This window comes from Callithrix jacchus, chromosome 21 (assembly GCF_049354715.1).
Source record: "Callithrix jacchus isolate 240 chromosome 21, calJac240_pri, whole genome shotgun sequence".
Lineage (NCBI taxonomy): Eukaryota > Metazoa > Chordata > Mammalia > Primates > Cebidae > Callithrix > Callithrix jacchus.
The window spans coordinates 50,228,629-50,254,176 of NC_133522.1; the positions used below are offsets into that span (position 1 = coordinate 50,228,629).

At 45.6% G+C, this 25,548-nt stretch overlaps 2 protein-coding genes across 4 annotated transcripts in view; one reads left to right on the forward strand and one right to left on the reverse strand.

Moving 5' to 3' along the window:
• The window catches only part of TSPEAR (thrombospondin type laminin G domain and EAR repeats), a 218,745-nt gene that overhangs the window by 70,793 nt on the left and 122,404 nt on the right, over window positions 1–25,548 (reverse strand). For all 3 annotated transcript variants that reach the window (XM_078358758.1, XM_017967093.5, XM_078358757.1), the window contains exon 2: window positions 9,915–10,135. In XM_078358758.1, the coding sequence (XP_078214884.1) occupies window positions 9,915–10,135 (221 nt within the window). The remainder of the gene's footprint in view (window positions 1–9,914; window positions 10,136–25,548) is intronic.
• Window positions 16,302–17,435, forward strand: LOC108589371 (uncharacterized). The gene has a single exon (XM_078358759.1). The coding sequence runs from the start codon at window positions 16,367–16,369 to the stop codon at window positions 17,072–17,074; it is 708 nt and encodes a 235-aa protein (XP_078214885.1). The 5' UTR covers window positions 16,302–16,366; the 3' UTR covers window positions 17,075–17,435.

Here is a 25,548-nt window from a genome sequence, read left to right on the forward strand (position 1 = left end):
ATGCCCGCGCTCGGGACCACATCTGTGCCCGAGTAAGTCCCCAAAGTTCTGATCATGGGTCCCTCATCTCCTCACTCCATGATCACTCTTTACTAAAAAATCTCTGCAATGGCAGAGGCAGAGACTCTGATGATCCTGTGGGCTGCAGGGCTCTCCAAAATTAGGTCAGGGCTCCACTGAGTGCTTGCTGGGGGCCCATAGGCTGCAGGGTTTGAAGCCAATGACCTTTGATGGGTAGGGCTAAGGGCTCTGTTGGAGGACTACCTGGCAAGGACAGGTTGCAGTGGAAAATATTATTTCATAGACATAATAGCTGGACACAGACTGGCAAATTGGATAAAGAGTCAAGACACCTTGGTGTGCTGTATTCGGGAGACCCATCTCACATGCAAAGGCACACTTAGGCTCAAAATAAAGGAATGGAAGAAGATTTACCAAGCAAACGGAAAGCAAAAAAAGCAGGGGTTGCAATCCTAGTCTCTGATAAAATGGACTTTAAACCAACAAAGATGAAAAAAGACAAAGCAGGGCATGACATAATGATCAAGGGATCAATTTAACAAGAAGAGCTGACGATCCTAAGTATGTATGTACCCACCCAACACAGGAGCACCCAGATTCATAAAGCAAGTTCTTAATGACTTACAAAGAGACTTAGACTCCCACACAATAACAGTGGGAGACTTTAACACCCCACTGTCAGTATTAGGCAGATCAGTGAGACAGAAAAGTAACAAGGATACTCAAAACTTGAACTCAGCTCTGGATCAAGTGGACCTCACAGACATCTACAGAACTCTCCACCCCAAATCAACAGAACATACGTTCTTCTCAGTGCCACATGGCACTTGTTCTCAAACTGATCACATAATTCAAAGTAAAACACTCCTCGGCAGATGCAAAAGAACTGAAATCATAACAAAGTCTCCCAGACCACAGTGCAATCAAATTAGAACTCAGGATTCAGAAACTCACTCAAAGCCACACAACTACATGGAAATTGAACAACCTGCTCCTGAATGACTCCTGGGTAAATAACAAAATTAAGGCAAAAATCAAGAAGCTATTTGAAACCAATGAGAATGAAAAGACAGTGTATCACAATCTTGGGGACACAGCTGAAAAGTGTTAAGAGGGAAATTTATAGCAGTAAGTGCCCACTTCAGAAAGCTGGAAAGATCTCAAATCGACACCCTAACGTCACAATTAAAAGAACTAAGAAGTAAGAGCAAACAAATCCAAAAGCTAGCAGAAGACAAGAAATAACTAAGATCAGAGAACTGAAGGAGACAGAGACAAGAAAATTCCTTCAAAAAATCAGTCAATCAGGAGCTGGTGTTTTGAAAAAATTGACAAAATAGATAGACCACTTGCTAGACTAATAAAGAAGGAAAGAGGGAAGAATAAAATAGATGCAATAAAAAAATGATAAAGGGGATATCACCACTGACCCCACAGAAATGCAGACTACCATCGGAGAATGCTAAAAATACCTCTACACAAATAAACTAGACAATCTAGTAGAAATGGGTAAATTCCTGGACATATGCACCCTCCTAAGACTAAACTAGGAAGAAGTCAAATCCCTGAATAGACCATAGCAGGTTCTGAAATTGAGGCAGTAATTAATAGTCAACCAATCAATAAAAGCTCAAGACCAGATGGATTCACAGGCAAATTCTACCAGAGGTACAAGAGGAGCTGGTACCATTTCTTCTGAAACTATTCCAAACAACTGAAAAGAAATGACTCCTTCCTAACTCATTTTATGATGCCAGCATCATCCTGATACCAAAACCTGGTAGAGACACAACAAAAAAAGAAAACTTCAGGCCAATACCCCTGATGAACATCAATGCAAAAATCCTCAATAAAATACTGATAAACCAAATCCAGCAGCACATCAAAAAGCTTATACACCACAATCAAGTCAGCTTCATCCCTGGGATGCAAGGCTAGTTCAACATATGCAAATCAATAAACATAATCCATCACATAAACAGAACCAATGACAAAAGCCACATGATCATCTCAATAGATGCAGAAAAGGTCTTCAATAAAATTCAACAGCCCTTCATGTTAAAAACTCTCAATAAACTAGGTGCTGATATAACATATCTTAAAATAATAAGAGCTATTTATGACAAACCCATAGCCAATATCATACTGAATGGGCAAAAGCTGAAAGCGTTCCCTTTCAGGGCACAAGACAAGGATGCCCTCTCTCACCACTCCTATTCAACATAGTATTGGAAATTCTGGCCAGGGTAATTGGACAAGAGAGAGAAATAAAGAGTATTCAGATAGGAAGAGGGGAAGTCAAATAGTCTCTGTTTGTAGATGTTATGATTCTATATTTAGAAAACTCCATCGTCTCAGCCCAAAACTCCTTAAGCTGATAAGCAGCTTCAGCAAGTCTCAGCATTCCAAAATCAGTGTGCAAAAATCACAAGCATTCCTATACACCAACAGTAGACAAGCAGAGAGCCAAATCATGAATGAACTCTTATTCACAATTGTTACAAAGAGAATAAAATATCTAGGAATACAGCTAACAAGGGATGTGAAGGACCTCTTCAAGGAGAACTACAAACCACTGTTCAAAGAAATAAGAGAGGACACAAACAAATGGAAAAACATTCCATCCTCATGGATAGGAAGAATCAGTATCATGAAAATGGCCACACTGCTCAAAGTAATTTATAGATTCAATGCTATTCCCACAAAACTACCACTGACATTCTTTACAGAATTAGTAACTTTCCAAAATTATTGAAAAGCATTAATCTACACATCCAGGAGCTCAGAAAACTCAAGTTGGAGATACACAAAAGATATGTAAATAGACATATAGCAAAACTACGGAAAGTGAAAAACAAGGAGGAAATCTTGAAAGCAGCAAGGGAAAAGTTATTTATAAGAGAACCATAAGAAGAGCGACAGTTGACTTCTTATCAGAAACAAGACACTAGAAGGCAGTATGATGGTACATTCAAAGTGCTCAAAGAAAACGTCAGCCAAGCATTCTGTATCCAACAAAGTTATCTTTCAGAAATGAAGGAAGATAAAGACATCCCTAGATAAATCAAAACCGAGGGAATCTATTGCATGCAGATGCATCTTATGAGACATAGAGTTCTGCAGACCAAAAGCAAGTGACCCCAGACAGAAATTTATATCCACACAGAAAAACAAAACAGCAGCAAAACTAATTATGTAATTATAAAAGATAGTACAAATGCACTTTTCTCCTTTATTCTCTCAACTGATTTTAAAAAGCAATATAAAAATGTATATTTGGTATAGTTGGGCCTATGGCAATAATGGTACAAAGGAGGTACATGGAAACACAGCTGTATTGGACGAAGGAAGTTACTAAAGATAGTAACGTGAATCCACAGGAAAAAATGAAGAGAACCAGAAATGATAAAAAGGCTAATACAACAAATGATATAAATATATACTTGTTCTTTTTTATTCTCTAAGCATCTTTAAAAGCCATACAATTATAGAAAGTAATAATTATAACAATATATTGTTGGGTTTTAACATCTGTAGATGTAATATATATATAAAAACAAGACTATGAAAAGGGCAAAAAGGAAAAGATTAATATAGGAGCAATCTTTTTGTATCTCACTGGTATTAAGTTAGCACAAATCTGACGTTGATCTTGACAAGTCAAAATAAGTATGTGTTAAGCCCCAAAGCAACCACTAAGGAAAAACTAAAACAGTGTCATGGGAAAACATTGAAATCAAAATGCTACATTTGGAAATATTTACTTAATATAAGAGAAAGTAGGCTGGGCGCGGTGGCTCACGCCTGTAATCCCAGCACTTTGGGAGGCCGAGGTGGGTGGATCACGAGGTCAACAGATCGAGACCATCCTGGTCAACATGGTGAAACCCCGTCTCTACTAAAATTACAAAAAATTAGCTGGGCACGGTGGTGCGTGCCTGTAATCCCAGCTACTCAGGAGGCTGAGGCAGGAGAATTGCCTGAACCCAGGAGGCGGAGATTGCAGTGAGCCGAGATCGCGCCACTGCACTCCAGCCTGGGTAACAAGAGCAAAACTCCGTCTCAAAAAAAAAAAAAAAAAAAAAAAAAAAAAAAAAAAAGAGAGAAAGTAGTAAAGAAAGAACACAACAGTAACAGAAAACCCCATAAAACCACAGAACTGTATAAAACATATGGAAAATAAAAAGTAAATTTAGACATAAATCCAACTACAGTTGATTTTTGTTGTTAGTGGTAATTACATAAAGTCATTGCAAATACTGAATTAGGAAATACTATACCATTGTTCCCAGGAGACATACAGAGTTTGGTTCTTGTAGGCCTCCGGTATCAACATATAATCTTGTGTCAAATGTGTTTAATAATTATTGTTTATTCATTAATATTGAACTCAGCCAGCAGTACTACAACTCATGCCTTAACAAAGCTTCTCTAACACATATATTTTCTCTATAAAGCACACCAAAGCCTTTTTGCACTTAGGAACACTAAACAGCCCTTCATCACCATGCCTGAGAGCCATTTTAAACAGTAAAGTCAGCCCCCCAAAATCACAAAAATGTGAAAATGTGGCATTATGTAGATTACAAAACAATAAACAAAAAAACTTATTTACAATACGAGAGCTGGAGCAGGAAGGCAGAGTGTGCCTTGTTTAACCTCATCAGGAAACATGCATATTGGGAGACTTAAATTTCTCATTACTCTGTGCCACCAGTATTTATTTTGAGATTACAAATTAATTTTAGAGAGTAACTGAATTTGTGACTACAAAATTCATAAAAAATATGGGTCAACTGTATACCATTAACAGCATTAAATGTAAATAGATTAAATAATCCAATCAAAAGGCAGAGACTTTCAGACTGGATTAAATAAAAACAAGGTGTAACTAGATGCTCTGTAAAATAGGCATTCTTTATACTCCAATATACAACTAGATTGAAAGTAAACAGAAAGAGATAAATTATACAAACAGTAATGATAAGAAAAATTGTTACTAGAGATGAAGAGTAACATTTTATGATGATAAAAAGTCAGCTTATCATGAAGATATAATAAATATAAACATACATGCAAATAATAACAGAGCACCAAATTACGTAAGCAAATCCTGACAGAAATGAAGGGAGAAATAGACAAGTCAACAATATTAATTGAATAGTTCAATACTGCAATTTTGATAATGGATAGAATAACTAGGTAGAAGATCAACAAAAAAAGGAAAACTTGAATACAATAAATCAATAAAATCTAGCAGACATCTGTAGACTACTCCACCCAATGACAGCAGAATATCCATTTTTTTGAAATGCATATGCAGCATCATCTAGGATAGACATATGTTAGGTCATAAAATAAACCTCCAGTAAATTTAAAAGGACAGAAATAACGCAAAGCATGTATTCTGGCCACAATAAAGTTAGAAATCAACAACAGAAGAAACCTGGGAAAACAGACAAATATGTGAAAACTAAACAGCACACTGTTAGATAACCAAGCAACAAGTCAAAAAAGAAATCAAAAGGAAAATCTTAAAATACATCAAGATGAATAAAAATGAAACACAAAATACCAGAACTAATGAGATATAGCAGAAGTATCACTTAGAGAGAAATTTATAAGTTGTAAATATCTGTATTAAGAAGGATCTCAAATCAATAACCTAACCTACTTTAAGATGCTGGAGAAAGAAGGGCAAACTCAAAGCAAGCACAATGAGGAAATAACAAAGATTAAAGTGGAAATAAATAAATAAATAAAACCAATTCTTCACAACTCTTTTAAAAACTAAGAGGAAATATTACTTCCTAACTCATTCTTATGAGGCTCATATTATTCTCATACCATAATCACATAAAGACATCACAAGAAAATAAAGCTACAGACCAATACAAATATCTCTCATGATATGAATGCAAAATACTCAGGAAGATACTAGCAAACTGAATCCAGCAACATACAAGAAAAATTATACACCATGGCTAAATGGGATTTATCCCTGGGATGCAAGGTTACACCATGGCTAAATGAGATTTATCCCTGGGATGCGAGGTCACACCATGGCTAAATGGGATTTATCCCTGGGATGCGAGGTCACACCATGGCTAAATGAGATTTATCCCTGGGATGCGAGGTCACACCATGGCTAAATGAGATTTATCCCTGGGATGCGAGGTCACACCATGGCTAAATGAGATTTATCCCTGGGATGCGAGGTCACACCATGGCTAAATGAGATTTATCCCTGGGATGCAAGGTTACACCATGGCTAAATGGGATTTATTCCTGGGATGCGAGGTTGTTTAATGTCTCAAAATCAATCAATGTAACATACCATATAAACAGAATTTTAAAAAATAGCATGATTATAAAATAGATATAGAAAAAAGCACTTGATAAACTTCACCATCCTTTGATGAGAAAAACACTTAATAAGATAGCAAGAGCAGGAAACTTGCTCAGTCTCTTAAGGGCATCTGTGAAGAATCCACAGTTAACATCATACTTAGTGGGAAAAAATAAAAAGCATTCATATTGGAAAATAAGAAACAAATTATCTCTATTCACAGATGATATGATCTTACATACAGAAAACACTAAGCAATATGTTAAACAACTGCCAGCTCAGCGAGGCTGCAGGATACAAGGTCAACACCCAAAAATCAGTGTCAAGTGTGGTAGCTCACATCTGTGATTTCAGCACTTTGGGAGGCCCAGATCAGCCTGATCAACATGGTGAAACCCCGTTTCTACTAAAAATACAAAAATTAGCTAGGCGTGGTGGTGGGAGAATCACTTGAACCTGAGAAACAGAGGTTGCAGTGAGCCAAGATTGCTCCACTGTATTCCAGCCTGGGTGACAGAGTGAGACTCTGTCTCAATAAATAAATAAAGTATTTCTACATATTTGCAATAAACAAGTCAAACACGAAATTAAGAAAACAATTCTATTTATAATAGCATCAAAAAGAAAATACATAGGACTCGATTTGGCAAAAGAAGTATAAAAGTTATACTCTGAAAACTATAAAACATTATTTTTGTTTTGTTAAAGATGTAAATCAATGGAAAAGCATCATATGTTCATGAATCCAAAGTCCATGATCCACTTGTGTTAATACTGTTAACATGAAAATACTCCCCAAATCAATCTACAGACTTGTCTACTCTCAAGCTAACTTCCTTGTAGACATTCACGAGTTGACTATAAAAACAATATTTAATTACAAGGAACCCAGAATAGCCAAAACAAAATTTAAAAAGAGGAACAAAGTTGGTTGACTCATAGTTCCCAATGTAAAGATTTACTGCAGTGCTACAGTAACCAAGACTGTGTGGTACAGGCATATAAATAGAGAAATGAATCAATAAAGTAAAATTGAGAGTCCAGAAATAAACCCACATATCTGTGTTCAATTTATTTCTCACAAGGTTGCTGAGACCATTCGATGAGAAAAAAATTATGTCCTTAGCAGATGGTGTGGGGGCAACTGAGAATCTACATACAAAAGAATAAAACTGACCCCTACCTCACACCATATGCAAAAATTAAATGCATTGAAGAATTACATGTACCAAAATTATAAAACTCTTAAAAGAAAACATGTGGGTAAGTCTTCATGACCTTGGATTTGGTGTTGGATTCTTGGATATGACACCAAAAGTACAAGCAACAAAATTAAAAAAAAGATAAATTGAACATCATCATGGTTTAAAGGTTTTGTGCTCTAAAGGGTTCTACCACGAAAGTAAAAGGAAAGCCCAGAGAATAGGAGCAAATATTTGCAAATCATTAATCTGATAAGGGGCTCATCAAATATATGAAGAATTCTTTTCAACAGAGCAATACAAAGTCCATTAATTCATGAAAAACCGGGCAAAAAATTTAAATGAACATTTCTCCAAGGAAGACGCACAAATGGCCAATATACACATGAGAAACGTTCCACACCACTGTTCATCAGGGAAGTGTACCTCAAAACCTTAATCAGACACCACTTCATGACCTTGAGGATGGCTAGAGCCAAAAAGTCAGATGACAAGTGTTGGCAAGGAGGTGATGAAATCACAACCATTGCACACCACTGGCAGGAATGTAATGCTGCCAGCAACCTTGGGAAACAGGCTGGCGGTCCCTCGAAAACTTAACTGCATGATGCAGGAATCCACTCCTAAGGGCATCCACAGGAGAAACGAAAACACGCGTCCACAGCACCCACACAAAAGCGCATACAGGAATCCATGAATGCCTGTAGTAACATTATTCTTAAGAGCCAGATGGTGGAAGCAATGTACACGTCCAGCAGCTGAGGAAAGGCCAGTCCACCGTGGCAGGCCCATACTGTGGAGTATTATTTGATCATCAGAAGGAATGAAGTGCTGGCACAAGCCGCAGCATGGATAAATCTTAAAGACATTCTCAGCAAAAAAAAAAGCCAGTCACAAAAGACAAATACACCCTATGATTTCCTCTGCATGGGAAGTGCAGGAGAGGCAAATTCCTAGAGACAGAAAGGAGCGTAGTCCCTGCTTAGCGCTGGGCTGATGCAGGGTCCAGGGTGATAGGTGACGAATACAGGGCCTCCTCCGAAGTGAGGAAAGTGTCCTAACATTGCCTGCACTTACCTGCGAATCTACCAAAAACCATCAAATGATACGCTAAATGGGTGAGTTGTAGGGTATGTAAGTTACATCTCAATAAAACTGTTAGTAACTATGAGTCATGGCTGGGCTCGGGAGATCACACCTGTAATCCCAGCATTTTGGGGGACTGAGGCAGGAGGATCAAGACCAGCCTGGGCAATATAGTGAGATTCCCAACTGTACAAAAAAAATTTTCTTTAATTTGCCAGAAGTGGTGGCACACACCTGTGGTTCCAGCTGCTTGGAGGCTGAGGTGGGAGGGTAGCTTGAGCCTGGCAGGTTGAAGCTGCAGTGAGCCATGACTGTGCCACTGAACTGCAGCCTGGATTACAGAGCAAGATCCAGGCTCAACATAAATAAATAAATAAAATGTTAAAAGTATGGTGCATGACAGAAAGTGAAGACATAGAAAACAGAACCAGTCTTTGAGGTGACCCATGTGTTGGAGTTGTCCACATGATGAATATTGGAATCAGGCTCGAGAAAAAGAACCAAGATCATGACGGCTTTAACCTGAACGTCGGCATTTATATTTTTAACAAATGGAAGTCAGGGAACTGGAAAATGTTGACACTGAGAACTCAGTGGTCAGGGTTTGCTGCAGGTTAGAAGGAGGAGGAGGGAGGATGGGTGCACATGGAGAGACCAGTACAGAGCCACACTCAGAACGTCACACGGTCAGAGCAGCGATGCAGCAAGAAGGGCTTTCCTTTGTTAATCAGTGGTGCTGAGATGGAAATGCAGTTCATCTTCATCTAGTTCAGAAGGACCTGCTGCACAGATATGGCACGCACTGTCCCAGAAACCGTGGGGAGGGGACAGGCACAAACATTACTGTCTTCACCCCTCCAAACTAGCAGGCAGAGGATGGGATGGGGCTTGTGTGTCAGATTTGGGATTGATGGCACTTCAGGTCTTAGACAAATGAGTCTACAAAGTGCCCTTTTCAGACGTGATCTTATTGTTAGCTCTTCCTGCCAAAGGGTGCCAACATAGAAACTCTGAGCACTAGACCCTCCATTCCAGGAACTGGCTGTGCAAAGCCCTAGCAAATGGTCACACAGACTCTCTCATACTGCCAGTGACAGGGACCTCACTACCTAGCAAGGCAAGCCACTCTTGATCTCAAGGAAACCCAAGGAGTCCTTGACAAATGCTGCCCCTCAACCTGTGCTCTCGTTGGTACTGGGGACCTCACGAGGGAAAACGAGGCTATTCTAACACGAAGAGCAGAAAGTGCCACTGACCTTGGCTGGAAGACTGGGAACTCTCAAAGTTACGACGATGGAAAATTCTTCAGGGAAGAGGTCACACCGGGAGAAAATCCTGGCTGCAGGGAAGCTCATGGTGTGGGGGGCGGCTGCGGAGAGCTGGAGTCCCCGTGCACCGTGAACCTGAACGACCCTGATCCCGCTCGTGGCGCCATCGGAAGGGACCACCTCCTCCAGGACGTCCAGGGGCCGCAGGTCTGTGGCAAAGAAATCACAGGTGGGTTAGGCCAGGACACCCCCACGAGTGGATGCTCATGACAGCCAACATGTATGGGGCGCCAGCATGGCAGGCTGTTTCCTAGCACGATGGACCCTGTGAGCTGTGAACCATGCTTATCTCTGCTTCGCCAGTGATGAAACAGAGATAAAAGTTCACATATCTGTGAACCTACCAAAAACCATCAGATTATGCACTTCAAATGGGTGAGTTGTAGGGCATGTGAATTCCATCTCAAACTGTTAGTAAGTATGAGTCATGGCTGGGCGTGGGGGAATCACACCTGTAATCCCAGCACTTTGGGGGACTGAGGCAGGAGGATCAAGACCAGCCTGGGCAATATAGTGAGATCCCATCTCTACAAAAAAATTTTTTTTAATTCGCCGGAAGAAGCTCCATGAGGCGTTCCTGTGTGGCCTCCCTCCGCACCCTGCTCCTGGGGGATTTTGCACGCCTGCCTCTGAGCTGCAGGTAACATTCCGCACATTGCTGCTATTTTCGAGTCAGCAGCCAAAGACACTGTGCAGGGTAAGCTGTGCCAGATGAAGGAAGGAACGCAGGGGGACCCCCAAGGAAACGCAGGAAGTGGCTGGGAGAGAGACCACACAGGCCCAGCTCCCATCTCCTGGCCTCCCTTGGGTCCCTGTGCTGCCCTTGGGCACTGTGGGAGGCTGGAACTACTGTGGAGCTGGCAATGCCTTTCCCTCGTCCCCATCCGGGCTTGCAGGGGTAGCGGTTAAGCTCCTGGGAGTTCAAAGTCAGTGGGAACATAACTGATGGGCTGGCCTGGCCTCTGAGGCTGGATGGCAGGGAGGAAAATAGGGAGTGGGGAGGGCCTTCCAGGCTGGGAGAGGGCTCCAAGCCAGATCCCTGGCCCGGGCTGAGTGGCTGTGAGCAGAGCCTGAGGCTGAGGCCTGGACCCCCCTCAGCCAGGCCACTGTAGCTGGCCCCAGCCTGGGTAAATGCGGAGCGTGGCTGAATGAAGCAGGTTTCTGGAGCTGTGTCCCTTGGTATTGTTGAGGGGTCTCCTGCCTCAGCCTGGCCTGGAGGTGTTGGGGTCAGTCCACTCAGTTGGCATTCAGTCCATGTTCATCTTCCCCCACATACCCGTCCTGGCCGGCCTTGCCCGGGGGTGTCATGGATTCCCTGTGAAGGCCTTTGAAAGGCCTTGGTCAAAGATCTCAAGCAGAGGCCTTCCTCCCTGGCCCGCCTGTGCGTGATGGGACCCCAGTGAGCGGCCGGAGAGCGGGACTGCACTCCAGGCCAGGAGAAGGCAGCCCTTCCTCGCACTGCCATGTGCATGCAGTGCCACCGCTGCAGTGACACTTGGGTCCTTGATGTCCTCCAGAGAGTATGAGCACCTGGGGCAGAGCAGGTCTGCAGAAGAGCCTACCCTAGAGAAGCATCCCTGTCTGCACACAGGCGCACGTGAGGGTGTGAATGGCACAGGCGCAAGTCAGGCTGTGGACAGTGCCCAAGGGCAGCACAGGGACCCAAGGGAGGCTTCTGTTAGAAAAAGCGGAGGTGACCCAGACATGCAGCAGGAACAGCCAGCAATCCTGGCTGCTGGATACATCGTGAGCATCAATGCTGCATGGGCACGGCCCAGGCATAGAGCGGGAAGATGTGGCAGGACCCACTGTGGGCCAAGGATGGAAAAGACACGCAGGGCCCAGGGCAGGGGGGCGGGGGGCGGTGACACACAGCACCAGAGAGTGTGGGGACCTGCAGATGGGGGAGCACTGTGAAGAGAGGGTGACCTGCTTTAGAAAAGAAGACAGGAGATTGTATATTATTGTTATTATTTATGCAATTCAATAGTAACAAAAGGTAGAGTGTGAGGAGGCTTTGTCACTTCTTGGAAAGACCCTGTGCTATAAAACGTGCCATGACATAGGGACAGCAATGGTGGACACTGTATAGAGGGGTCTATGTACAGTAAGCACCCCCAGTGGAGGCTGCTGTGTGTCTGGGGGGGTCCCAGGCTGACTCTGGGAGGATTCTGGCATCTTGGTGTGGGGGGATTCTGTGCCTCAGGGTTCTGATGTCGGCCCAAGCCTCAGGCTGGCTGGGGTGGGGGATGAGACCACATTCTGTGGGGGCATTGTGTCCTGGGTGCCCTGGAGAGAGTGGGTCCCTAAGTAAACCCCATGTACCCTCACTGCCCCTCCCCTCAGTCTCAGAGAGACATTGCTTCATGGCACCTCCTGGTGCTGGGCTCACCTTGGGGGTTTAGCTCGAGTACAACCAGGGGCCACCCCCTTACTGAGAAAACGTGGGGGCCACCATCTGGAAGGTGCCCTGGCTAGCATTCAGGATGAGCCTCTGCCCTGCTGATCCCAGGGACGGACAGCCCATTGCTCGCTGGGCTTTGGCAATCAGGAAGCAGAATTCTGCCCATTCCAGCAAGAGCCTCTTCCTCCAGTGTTTGATTAAGATAGCCTCTTCCTGGCTCCCCGACCCGACACCTGCGATCTAGCCAGCTTTCCTGTGTGTCTCTCAGCCTCCTGGGAGTGGAAACCCAAGGGCGGATGAGTCCCGGACACAGCGTCAGCAATGCTGGGTGGGGGCCTCTGGAGGCTGACCCGCCCCCATAGCCACCTTGTGTGGGGGTCCTCCTTGACTCCATCATCTGTGAGGCACGGTGCAGAAAGCAGGAGTTGCGGAATTACAGAAGGCGCTGCAGAGACCAGCTCACTCACAGCCTCGGGGACACGTGGGGCGCAGCCACCAGGACGGAGCAGGAGCGAGCGCTGGTATTGAATCCAACCCAGGAGCTCTGCCTTGAGAAACTAGAGAACCACGAGGGAAAGGAACCCACAGCAAGCAAAGGGAAGGGCGGGGCAGAGTCCAGGCACTTGAAAACCAAAGGAAAATAGAGAAAACTGATGAAACCCAAGCCGGTTCTTTGAGATGAATCCAATTGATAAACGTTGGTTAAGACTGACCGAGAAGAAAAGGGCAGGGGACAAACAAGTCACCAGCAGAGAACAGAAGGGGCTGTTGCTGAACAATTGTCAGAAATTAAAAGGCTGACAAGGGAATTCCATAAACGGCGCCACGTGTATGTATTCCAAACCTCAGCTAATGTGGACCGATTCCTTGAGAGGCACAGGTGCCAGATCTCACTGAAGAAGGAAAGATCACTGGCAGGTCCAGTACCTAACAAGGACAGCTTCCAACACAGAAAGACTACCGTTTCCCGTAAACTCCACCAATCCCTTAAAGAAGACAGTGTCGACCCTGAGCCACCTCTTTCAGAAGACAGAAGAGGAGAAAGCTCACCAACTCTTCTGAAGGCAAAGTTACCACACCAGAAAGGCATTACAACCAGAGAAAACCACAGACCAATCACCTGCATAAATGTAGACGCAAAATTCCTCAGTGGAATATTACCAATAAAATCCAGCAACATAGAGAAAGGGCGATACATTGTAGAGGTGGGGTCTGGCTATGCTGCCCAGGCTGATCTCGAACTCCTGGCCTCAAATGATCCTCCTGCCTTGGCCTCCTGAAGTGCTGGAATTACAGGTGTGAGCCAACATATTCAGCCTAGAAGGGAACTTTTCAAACCAGACAATACTAGTCTGGAGAAACTAGCACCAACACAGTTCTTAGTGGGAAAGGCCCTCCCTCTGAGACCAGGTGGGCGTTAGTGCACATTGCGGCCCCCTTGCTGTCCCCCGGGGGCTGGGGAAGCAACACCCCACCAGCGTGAGCACAGCAAACACCTTCATCCACCAAGAGGGAGCAGGGCGTCCAGGAGAAGCGTCTGATTCCAGGGATGAAAGTGGGCAACTATGAGACGCACTTGGACCCCAAGGTAAGAAAGGTCAGGGAGGGACAGCGGATTGAAAGGGCAGCAGGGCTGAAATGAAAGAGCTCGATGCCAACACTGGAATCACTGCAACCACGAAATACACAGCGACCATACTGGATTATATCTCAAGTCGTAAATATGCAGTCCACCCGAGATAAATACACAAGGAAGCAAACAGGCACACAGAAGAGCAGGACAGCTCCTCCTCCCGGGAGAATCTCAATCAGTGAGTGTGGAAGGAACAGGGGCAGGGAGGAGAATCCTCAACAGAGCCCCACAGGGACTGCACAGGCCAGGCCCCCGGGGGCCATACCACTGGGCAAACACAGAACAGCCGCCAGGTCTCAGACATGACCAACTACAGAGGGACACAGCGGCCCGCCGGGGATGGGATGCGGCCGTCACCTCCGTGTCCCGTGCGCTGCTCCTGTGGGATTCCTCCCCCGACACAATGCTGGCCCTGGCGACAAGGAAACCTCAGGCAAGCGACTGCAAAGCACCCCGCCAGTCAAGGTCGTCGAGGCCAAGGAGTGACTGGGAGACTGTCACAAAACCGAGCATCCCAAGGAGACCTTTCGGCCAATGCCATGCTGGGTCCTGAATGGAGCCCACGGGAAGCTGGTGCACCGGCCTGAAGCCCACGCTGGGTGAGAAGAAATGGACTAGGGCCGAGTTCTCAGAGCTGAGAACCAACCTGCGGTGGCATCAGGAAGCTGGTGAAGGGCGATGTGGACTCTGCTTTTCAGCCACTATTGCCTGAAACCATCCCACAAGCCAAGGCTGCTGAATGCCCAGTGCGGGGCACCTGTCGTCCTGTGCTGCACTCTGCGCCCCATGCTCCACCTGCCCCAGGCCCCAGTTGTCGAGGAAGATGCCTGCTGCGCCCACCTCCTCATCCGGGTTCTGTACCATGTCGGCCTTCCCGTCCCGGGCTCTGCCACCGTGTCTGTTTGCTGTGGGTTGAATTGTGCTCCTCAAACGGTGCCAAAGTACATGTGACTGTGACCCTCTAAGGAAATGGGGTCTTTGTGGGTGCTCACGTGAAGAGGAGGCTGTTAGGATGGACCCTACTATAATATGTTTGGTGTCCTTATAAAAAGGGGAGATTTGGACACACACACACACACACACACAGCTACACACAGCTACACACACACGCAACTACACACACCCCTACACACCTAGCTATACACACACACACGCAACTACACACACACCCCTACATACCTACACACACAGCTTCACACACAGACAGCTACACACACACACGCAACTACACACACACCCCTACACACCTACACACACAGCTTCACACACACACAGCTACACACACATGCAACTACACACACCCCTACACACCTACACACACAGCTTCACACACACACAGCTACACACACACACGCAACTACACACACACCTAGCTACACACAACTACACACCTACACACCTAGCTACACACACACAACTACACACACACCCCTACACACCTACACACACAGCTACACACACACACAGCTACACACACATGCAACTACACACACCCCTACACACCTACACACACAGCTACACACACACACAGCTACACACACCCCTACACACCTACAAACACAGCTTCACACACAACTACACACACACACACACACACACACACTGAGAAGCTGTGTGAAGATAAAGGCAGAGCTCAGGTGAGGCCTCTGAAAGCCAAGCACCCCGAAGATAGCAGCAGCCCACAGCAGTGAGGGGAGCAGTGCGTGACAGCGGCCCTCGCAGCCTCGGAAGGAACCCACCTTGCCCACACCCTGATCTCTGAGACATGGAGTTTCTATCGTGTAACCAGCCAGAGTGTGGTACTGCTTGTCAAGGAAGCCCAAGGGAAGAAACACATTACTGCATAAAAATCACAACTCACATTATCTTTATTTAGAATCCAAATGAACCTCTCCCTAACCTTCGAATCATAGAGGCACGTGATCTTGATCAGCAGCCTAGAAACCCAGGGCCCCGCAGAGCCAGCGCAGTCACCGCTCCCCAGAGCCCAGCACAGCCAGACTGCGCCGCTCTCCACGTGAGCCTGGGGAGCAAGCGACACAGCCTGAACTGCACCCCAGCTCCTCCTCCTGAGTCTGTAACACACACATGTGCCCCAGGCCAGTCCCAAGAGTTTTGTAAACTGAGCAACAATTCTTGGGAAACAAAAACACAACTACTGTTTATCCTCCCGGAGCCGGCTGTGCACCCCAACAAGGAAGAGAGGGCTTGCTGAGCCTCCTGTCCAGACAACACACGCCAGGGACGAGTATAAAAGCCCCACACACCCGAGCACCTCACTCACTCCCTCACCCACTCACTCCCATCGCCCCCAGCGCCACTCCCAGCACAGCCACATTCACGATGTCCGTCTGCTCCAGCAACCTGAGCTACGGCAGCCGCGTCTGCCTGCCCGGCTCCTGTGACTCTTGCTCCGACTCCTGGCAGGTGGAAGACTGCCCAGAGAGCTGCTGCCAGCCCCCCTGCTGTGCCCCGAGCTGCTGTGCCCCGGCCTCCTGCCTGACCCTGGTCTGCACCCCAGTGAGCTGTGTGTCCAGCCCCTGCTGCCAGGTGGCCTGTGAGCCCAGCCCCTGCCAATCGGGCTGCACCAGCTCCTGCACACCCTCGTGCTGCCAGCAGTCTAGCTGCCAGCCTGCTTGCTGCACCTCCTCCCCCTGCCAGCAGGCCTGCTGTGTGCGCGTCTGCTGCAAGCCCGTCTGCTGCAAGCCTGTGTGCTGTGTGCCCGTCTGCTGCAAGCCCCTCTGCTGCGTGCCAGTGTGCTCTGGAGCTTCTTCCTCATGCTGCCAGCAGTCCAGCTGTGTGCCTGTCTGCTCTGGGACTTCCTCACTGTGCTGCCAGCAGTCTAGCTGCCAGCCGGCTTGCTGCACCACCTCCTGCTGCAGACCCTCCTCCTCTGTGTCCCTGCTTTGCCGCCCCGTGTGCAGGCCTGCCTGCTGCGTGCCCGTCCCCTCCTGCTGTGCCCCTGCCTCCTCCTGCCAGCCCAGCTGCTGCCGTCCGGCCTCCTGCGTGTCCCTCCTCTGCCGCCCCACATGCTCCCGCCCAGCCTGCTGAGGCCTCTGCTTAGGCCAGAAGCCCAGCTGCTGACGGGCATGTCCCTCAGGGCCAGCCAGGCTCAGGTCCCCCCTAAAAGCTGATAGTCACATCCTGAATTGCTCCTGTACTTTGACCATTTCCTGGTGTCTGCTACTGAGCTGGACAATGGAAGAACTGAATGTCTAAACTCAATGCTGCAGCCCTCTTGATGGGGGGTGGTTCTAGAAAGTTCTCATGACAGTGGCCTCCCCTCCTTATGTCCCACCTCTCATGAGGGTCAGCTCAGCCTTGATCCATGAGGTCTCTGTCCCCCTGACTCAGAGCCCCAGAACGTTCTTTGGGTGCCCTCAAACTGACCAATAAAAGCCCTGAGACTGCACTGGCTTCCTGGTGTGTTGACGGGATACCTTGGCTGGACCTCATGGCCGTGGTTTTCTCCCTTGTACACAGCCCTTTGCTGTCCTTCAGGCTCTGGAGTGTTTTCCTATGCCCATGGGTGTGTGGCTCCCAGGGGTCCAGGCTGGACGGACTCGGGCAGGGGAGCCTCGGGTGTGTGGCTCCCAGGGTCCAGGCTGGACGGACTTGGGCAGGGGAGCCTCAGGTGTGTGGCTCCCGGGGGTCCGGGCTGGACGGACTTGGGCAGGGGAGCCTCAGGTGTGTGGCTACCAGGGTCCAGGCTGGACGGACTTGGGCAGGGGAGCCTCAGGTGTGTGGCTCCCGGGGGTCCAGGCTGGACGCACTCGGGCAGGGGAGCCTCAGGTGTGTGGCTCCCGGGGGTCCAGGCTGGACGGACTTGGGCAGGGGAGCCTCGGGTGTGTGGCTCCCAGGGGACCAGGCTGGACGGACTTGGGCAGGGGAGCCTCGGGTGTGTGGCTCCCAGGGGTCCAGGCTGGATGGACTCGGCATGGGAGCCTCGCAGCCCTTTGGACACTTTGGGCCCTGCGGTTTCTCCCTAACCCTCCTGTGTCCTTAGTTGCATAATAGTTCTTTCTGCTGATTTGCTTTTTAAATTCTCCTTCTTCTGCACAATACCTGTCAAATCAAGAATGTTGTCTTCTAGCGCCATGCTTGCCCAGAGCATGTCCAAACGCCCTCTTAGCATCACCGTCAGTGGTCTTTGTCTATGTCACCCACTATGCTCTTGCGTATGGTGCAGACACCGCTGACGTGGCGGGGGGAACACAGGCTGGTGCTTAGAATATGGGGTGGGGGGTGGGGAGGGAGGCTGGCAATGGAAATGGGTGGGAGGAACGCAGGCTGGTGCCTAGAATGTGGGGTGGGGGGGTGGGGAGGGAGGCTGGCAATGGAAATGGGTGGGAGGAACACAGGCTGGCGCTTAGAATGTGGGGTGGGGGGGTGGGGAGGGAGGCTGGCAATGGAAATGGGTGGGAGGAACATAGGCTGGCGCTTAGAATGTGGGGTGGGGGGTGGGGAGGGAGGCTGGCAATGGAAATGGGTGGGGGGAACACAGGCTGGAGCTTGGAATGAGGGGTCGGGAGAACGCAGACTGGTGATTGGAAGTGGGGGAGGAACGCAGGCTGGCGATTGAAATCGGCAGGTGAAGGAACGCACAGATGTCCCAGGGTGGGTGAAGGTGGCAGTTGGAATGCTGAGGAAGACACAGACTGGTGACTGGAATCAGATCGCTGTTACTTCTACCCTGTGCGAGCAGAATCATATCCTCAATCCCTCTGGCCTCTCTAAGGTCCAAGAAGTAGGACTCGCTCTTTCAGTTTTCCAAATGGAGTGGCAAGAATGATGCACAGAGCACGTTATGACCACATGGGGCCAGTGGACTGGCCGGAGCTGGACAGTCTGAGGACTTTTGGGCATTTTAAGAAATCTTTAAAAATTATATCTGGAATAATGATGTGTTGTAACCACTGAAGGAAGTGCTAACTATTCCAATGATTATAAAACATATTCGTAAAGCAATGATGATAAGATCAGAAAGAATTTCCATGCACAGGTGTCAGAGAGTGGCCCAGGAACTCAGCTGCAGCGGAGGTGGAGTTGTGGAGGACAGACCCAGAGCACCGACCACACAGAGTCACAGTCCTGGGGTGAAAGGGAGTGCGCACCTCACGAGTGAAGAGACACACGGATGTCCCAGGGTGGGTGAGAGCGTGCAGCTCAGGGTTGAATAAACACATATATGTCCAGAGTGGGTGAGGATGTGCCCCTCATGGGAGAACGTGCCCATGGTTTTGGGCAATACAACTCAGTGTGTTGATTGCAACCCATGGAACCGAGAGTTAGGATAACTCCAGAGAAGGGAGATTCTGTGGAAGAGCCTTCGTTAAACTACAGTGCTGTTCCCTGTCACATGAGCTGAGGTCACTCCTGGCTGAGGTCCTTTGTGTCTTTACCAAAACATACTCTTCAGAAAGTAGTTTTCTATGAGGTGTACAGAAACGTTGAGAAACCATTATAAACCAAGCTGACTTGATGGATATTTATACAATATACCATCCAACAACAGCAAGATGCATATTGTTAAGAGTGCACACAGAACATGCACCAACATAAACCACAGAAGAGGCCTAAGAGCAAGTCTCAGCATCCTCAGGAGAGCTGAAATGACGGCGGGGCTGTGTGTGCTGCTTCACCACTCAGAATTGGAAATCATTAACAGAAAGACATTTAGAAAACTGTCATATACTTGAAATTAAACAACACACTTTAAGCTCTATGAGTAAAAATATAAACCACAGTGGAAATTATGAAATATCTTGGATAAAATGAAAATGAAATCACCACATATCAATATTTGTGGGATGCAGCTAACAAAGCATATAGAGGAAAATGTATAGTAATTTGCTTTACTAGATCTCTCGGCAGAAACCCTACAAGCCAGAAGAGAGTGGGGGCCAATATTCAACATCCTTAAAGAAAAGAACTTTCAATCCAGAATTTCATATCCAGCCAAACTGAGCTTCATAAGTGAAGGAAAAATAAAATCCTTTGTAAACAAGCAAGTACTCAGAGATTTTGTCACCACCAGGCCTGCTTTACAAGAGCTCCTGAAAGAGGCACTACACATAGAAAGGGACAACCAGTACCAGCCATTCCAAAAACATACCAAATGCTAAAGAGCATCAATAAAATGAAGAATCTGCATCAACTAATGGGCAAAACAGCCAGCTACCATCAAAATGGCAGTATCAAATTCACACATAACAATATAAACCCTAAATGTAAATGGGCTAAATGCACGGATCAAAAGACACAGACTGGCAAACTGGATAAAAAGCCAAAACCCATCGGTGTGCTGTATCCAGGAAACCCATCTCACATGCAAAGATACACAAAGGCTCAAAATAAAGGGATGGAGGAAGATTTACCAAGCAAATGGAGAGCAAAAAAAAGCAGGAGTTGCAATTCTCATCTCTGATAAAATAGACTTTAAAGCAACAAAGATCAAAAGAGACAAAGAAGGACATTACATAATGGTAAAAGAATCGATACAACAAGAAGAGCTAATGATCCTAAATATATATGGACCCAATACAGGAGCACCCAGATATGTAAGGCAAGTTCTTAATGACTTAAAAGAGACTTAGACTCCCACACAATAATAGTGGGAGACTTTAACACTCCACTGTCAATATTAGACAGATCAACCAGACAGAAAATTAACAAGGATATCCAGGGCTTGAACTCAGACCTGGAGCAAGCAAACCTGATAGACATTTACAGAACTCTCAACTCCAAATCCACAGAATATACATTCTTCTCAGCACCACATCACACCTACTCTAAAATTGACCACATAATTGGAAGTAAAGCACTGCTCAACAAATGCAAAACAACTGAAATCATAACAAACAGCCTCTCAGACCATAGTGCAATCAAGTTAGAACTCAGAATACAGAAACCGACCCAGAACCACACAGCTTCATGGAAACTGAACAACTGGCTCTTGAATGTTGACTGGATAAACAATGAAATGAAGGCAGAAATAAAGAAGTTCTTCGAAACCAATGAGAATGAAGACACAACATACCAGAATCTCTGGGACACATTTAAAGCAGTCTCTAGAGGAAAATATATAGCAATAAGTGCCCACATGAGAAGAGTGGAGAGATCCAAAATTGACACCCTATTGTCAAAATTGAAAGAGCTAGAGGAGCAAGATCAAAAAAACTCAAAACCTAGCAGAAGACAAGAAATAACTAAGATCAGAGCAGAGCTGAAGGAGATAGAGACACAAAAAAACCCTTCAAAAAAATCAATAAACCCAAGAGCTGGTTTTTTGAAAAGATCAACAAAATAGACAGACCACAAGCCAGACTGATAAAAAATAAAAGAGAGAATAACCAAATAGATGCAATAAAAAAACAATAAAGGGGAAATCACCACAGATTCCACAGAAATTCAAACCATCATCAGAGAATATTACAAACAACTCTATGCACATAAACTAGTAAACCTGGAAGAAATGGATAAATTCCTGGACACCTGTGTCCTCCCAAGCCTAAACCAGGAGGAAGCTGAAACTATGAATAGACCAATAACAAGGTCTGAAGTAGAGGCAGCAATTAAGAGCCTACCACACAAAAAAAGCCCAGGTCCAGACGGGTTCACAGCCAAATTCCACCAGACACACAAAGAGGAGCTGGTACCATTCCTTCTGAAACTATTCCAAATATTCCAAAAAGAGGGAATCCTTCCCAAATCATTTTATGAGACCAACATCATCCTGATACCAAAACCCGGCAGAGACTCAACAAGAAAAGAAAACTTCAGGCCAATATCCATGATGAACATAGATGCAAAAATCTTCAATAAAATACTGGCAAGCCGATTTCAACAGCAAATCAAAAGTCTTATCCATCATGATCAAGTAGGATTCATCCCGGGGATGCAAGGCTGGTTCAACATACGCAAGTCTATCAACGTAATTCACCACATAAACAGAACCAAAAACAAAAACCACATGATTATCTCAATTGACGCAGTGAAGGCCTTTGACAAAATTCAACAGCCCTTTATGCTAAAAACACTCAGTAATCTTGATATTGATGGAACGTATCACAAAATAATAAAAGCTATTTACGACAAGCCAACAGCCAATATCATACTGAACGGGCAAAAACTGGAAGCATTCCCTTTGAAATCCGGCACTGGACAAGGATGCCCTCTGTCACCACTCCTATTCAATATAGTACTGGAAGTTCTAGCCAGACCAATCAGGCTAGAAAAAGAAATAAAGGGTATTCAAATAGATAAGGTGGAAGCCAAATTGTCTCTATTTGCAGACGACATGATTGTGTATCTAGAAGACCCCATCACCTCAGCCCAAAAACTCCTGAAACTGATAAGCAACTTCAGCAAAGTCTCAGGATATAAAATCAATGTGCAAAAATCACAAGCTTTCCTCTACACCAATAACAGACTTAAAGAAAGCCAAATCAAGAATGAACTGCCATTCACAATTGCTACAAAAAGAATAAAATACCTTGGAATACAACTCACAAGGAACGTAAAGGACCTCTTCAAGGAGAACTACAAACCACTGCTCAACGAAATAAGAGAGGACACAAACAGATGGAGAAACATTCCATGTTCATGGTTAGGAAGAATCAATATCGTGAAAATGGCCATACTGCCCAAAGTAATTTACAGATTCCATGCTATCCCCATCAAGCTACCACTGACTTTCTTCACAGAACTGGAAAAAACCACCTTGAACCTCATATGGAACCAAAAGAGAGCCCACATAGCCAAGTCAATTCTAAGCAAAAAGAACACAGCAGGAGGCATCACACTACCAGACTTCAAACTATACTACAAGGCTACAATAATCAAAACAGCATGGTACTGGGACCAAAACAGAGATATAGACCAATGGAACAGAACAGAGGCATCGGAGGCAACACAACATATCTACAATCATACAATCTTTGATAAACCTGACAAAAACAAGCCATGGGGAAGGGACTCCCTGTTTAATAAATGGTGTTGGGAAAACTGGCTAGCCATGTGCAGAAAGCAGAAACTGGACCCCTTCCTGACACCTTACACTAAAATTAACTCCAGATGGATTAAAGACTTAAACATAAGACCTGGCACCATAAAAACACTAGAAGAAAATCTAGGCAAAACTATCCAGGACATAGGAGTAGGCAAGGACTTCATAACCAAAACACCAAAAGCATTGGCAACAAAAGCCAAAATAGACAAATGGGACCTAATGAAACTCCACAGCTTCTGCACGGCAAAAGAAACAGTCATTAGAGTGAATCGGCAACCAACAGAATGGGAAAAAATTTTTGCAGTTTACCCATCTGACAAAGGGCTGATATCCAGAATTTACAAAGAACTCAAAGAGATTTACAAGAAAAAAACAAGCCCATTCAAAAATGGGCAAAGGATATGAACAGATATTTTACAAAAGAAGACATACATGAGGCCAACAAACATGAAAAAATGCTCATCATCACTGGTCATTAGAGAAATGCAAATCAAAACCACATTGAGATACCATCTCACGCCAGTTAGAATGGCAATCATTAAAAAATCTGGAGACAACAGATGCTGGAGAGGATGTGGAGAAATAGGAACACTTTTACACTGTTGGTGGGAGTGTAAATTAGTTCAACCATTGTGGAAGACAAAGTGGAGATTCCTCAAAGACCTAGAAATAGAAATTCCATTGGACCTAGCAATCCCATTACTGGGTATATATTCAAAGAACTATTAATCGTTCTACTATAAGGACACATGCACACGAATGTTCACTGCAGCACTGTTTACAATAGCAAAGACCTGGAACCAACCCAAATGCCCATCAATGATAGACTGGACTGGGAAAATGTGGCACATATACACCATGGAATATTATGCAGCAATCAAAAATGATGAGTTTGTGTTCTTTGTAGGGACATGGATGAGTCTGAAGAACATCATTCTCAGCAAACTGACACAAGAACAGAAAATGAAATACCGCATATTCTCACTCATAGGTGGGTGATGAACAATGAGAACAATGATGGACACAGGGAAGGGAGCACTACATACTGGGGTCTATTGGGGGGAATAGGGGAGGGAAGTGGGGGGATAGCATGGGGAAGGATAGCATGGGGAGAAATGCCAAATGTGGGTGAAGGGGAGGAAGGCAGCAAAACACACTGCCACATGTGTACCTATGCAACTATCTTGCATGTTCTGCACATGTACCCCAAAACCTAAAATGCAATAAAAAATTAAATTAAATTAAAATTTCAACTGTGTTCATCCATTTTGCACTGCTGTAAAGGAGTGCCTGAGACTGGGCACTTTCTAAGGAAAGGCCCATGGTTATCTGGCTCCCGCCGGTTCTGCAGGCTGTACAAGCATGGCACCTGCTCGGTTTCTCCTGAGGTCTCACGAAGCTTTACTCATGGGGGAAGGTAAGCGGAGAGCAGTCATCACATGGTATGAGGGGAGCAAGAGAGACAGAGAGGAGGGAGTAGGAGGCTCTTATAAACAACCAGCTCTCCATGAAGAAACAGAGTGAGACTTCACTCATTACTGTGGGGAGAGCACCACACCATTCATGAGGGAACCACCGTTCCCATGACCCAATCACCCCCTCCAGGCCCCACCTCCAACACGGGATCACCTTTGAACATGAGATTTGGAGGGGACACACATCCACCATATCACCTACCAAATACAAAGTGGACAAACAGGGAAAGAAACCAAACCTAGTGTTTTTAATAGATCAACAAAATTAGCAAATTTCTAGCTTTACTATTATAAAACAAGAGAACAAATAAATTACCAATACCAGCTATTATGGTTTGTCTGTGTCTTGAATTCTCATCTTGAATTCCCACGTGTTGTGGGAGGGACCTGGTGGGAGGTAATTGAATCATGGGGCGGGTCTTTCCCATGTTGTTTTCATGATAGTGAATAAGTCTCACGAGATCTGATGGTTTTGAGAAGGGGAGCTCCCCTGCACAAGCTCTCTTCTCTTGTCTGCTGCCATGTGAGATGTGCCTTTCACCCTCCGCCATGATTGTGAGACCTCCCCAGCCATGTGGAACTGGGAGTCCATTAAACCTCTTTCTTTTGCAACTTGCCCAGTCTTGGGTATGTCTATCAGCAGCATGAAACACACTAATGCATCAGAAATGAATAAAAGGTTACCACTACAGAATCTATAGATATTAAAAGGAGACCAAATAAATAATGTAAACAACTCTATGTCAATACATTCAACAACTTAGATGAAATAGGCAAATGATTAGAAATATGTAATTTATAAAAAGGGATACAAGAAGAAACAGAAAATCTCAATAACCCTCTATCAATTGAAGAGATTGGATTCATAATCAAAACCTTTCCCACAAAGAAAATGCCAATCCAAAATGGCTTTGCTATTGAATTCTACCAAGCATTTAGGGAAGAAATAATACTAATTTAACCCAAACTTTTCCAGAAAACTGTGGTGAGGGTTGGGGAGATGCAGCATTGGCGAGGCTGCTAGGGATTAGGGGACGGAA

What these genes read in the sequence shown, in the direction of transcription:
- LOC108589371 (XM_078358759.1), top strand. Translation starts at nt 16,367, where the DNA reads ATGTCCGTCTGCTCCAGCAACCTGAGCTACGGCAGCCGCGTCTGCCTG.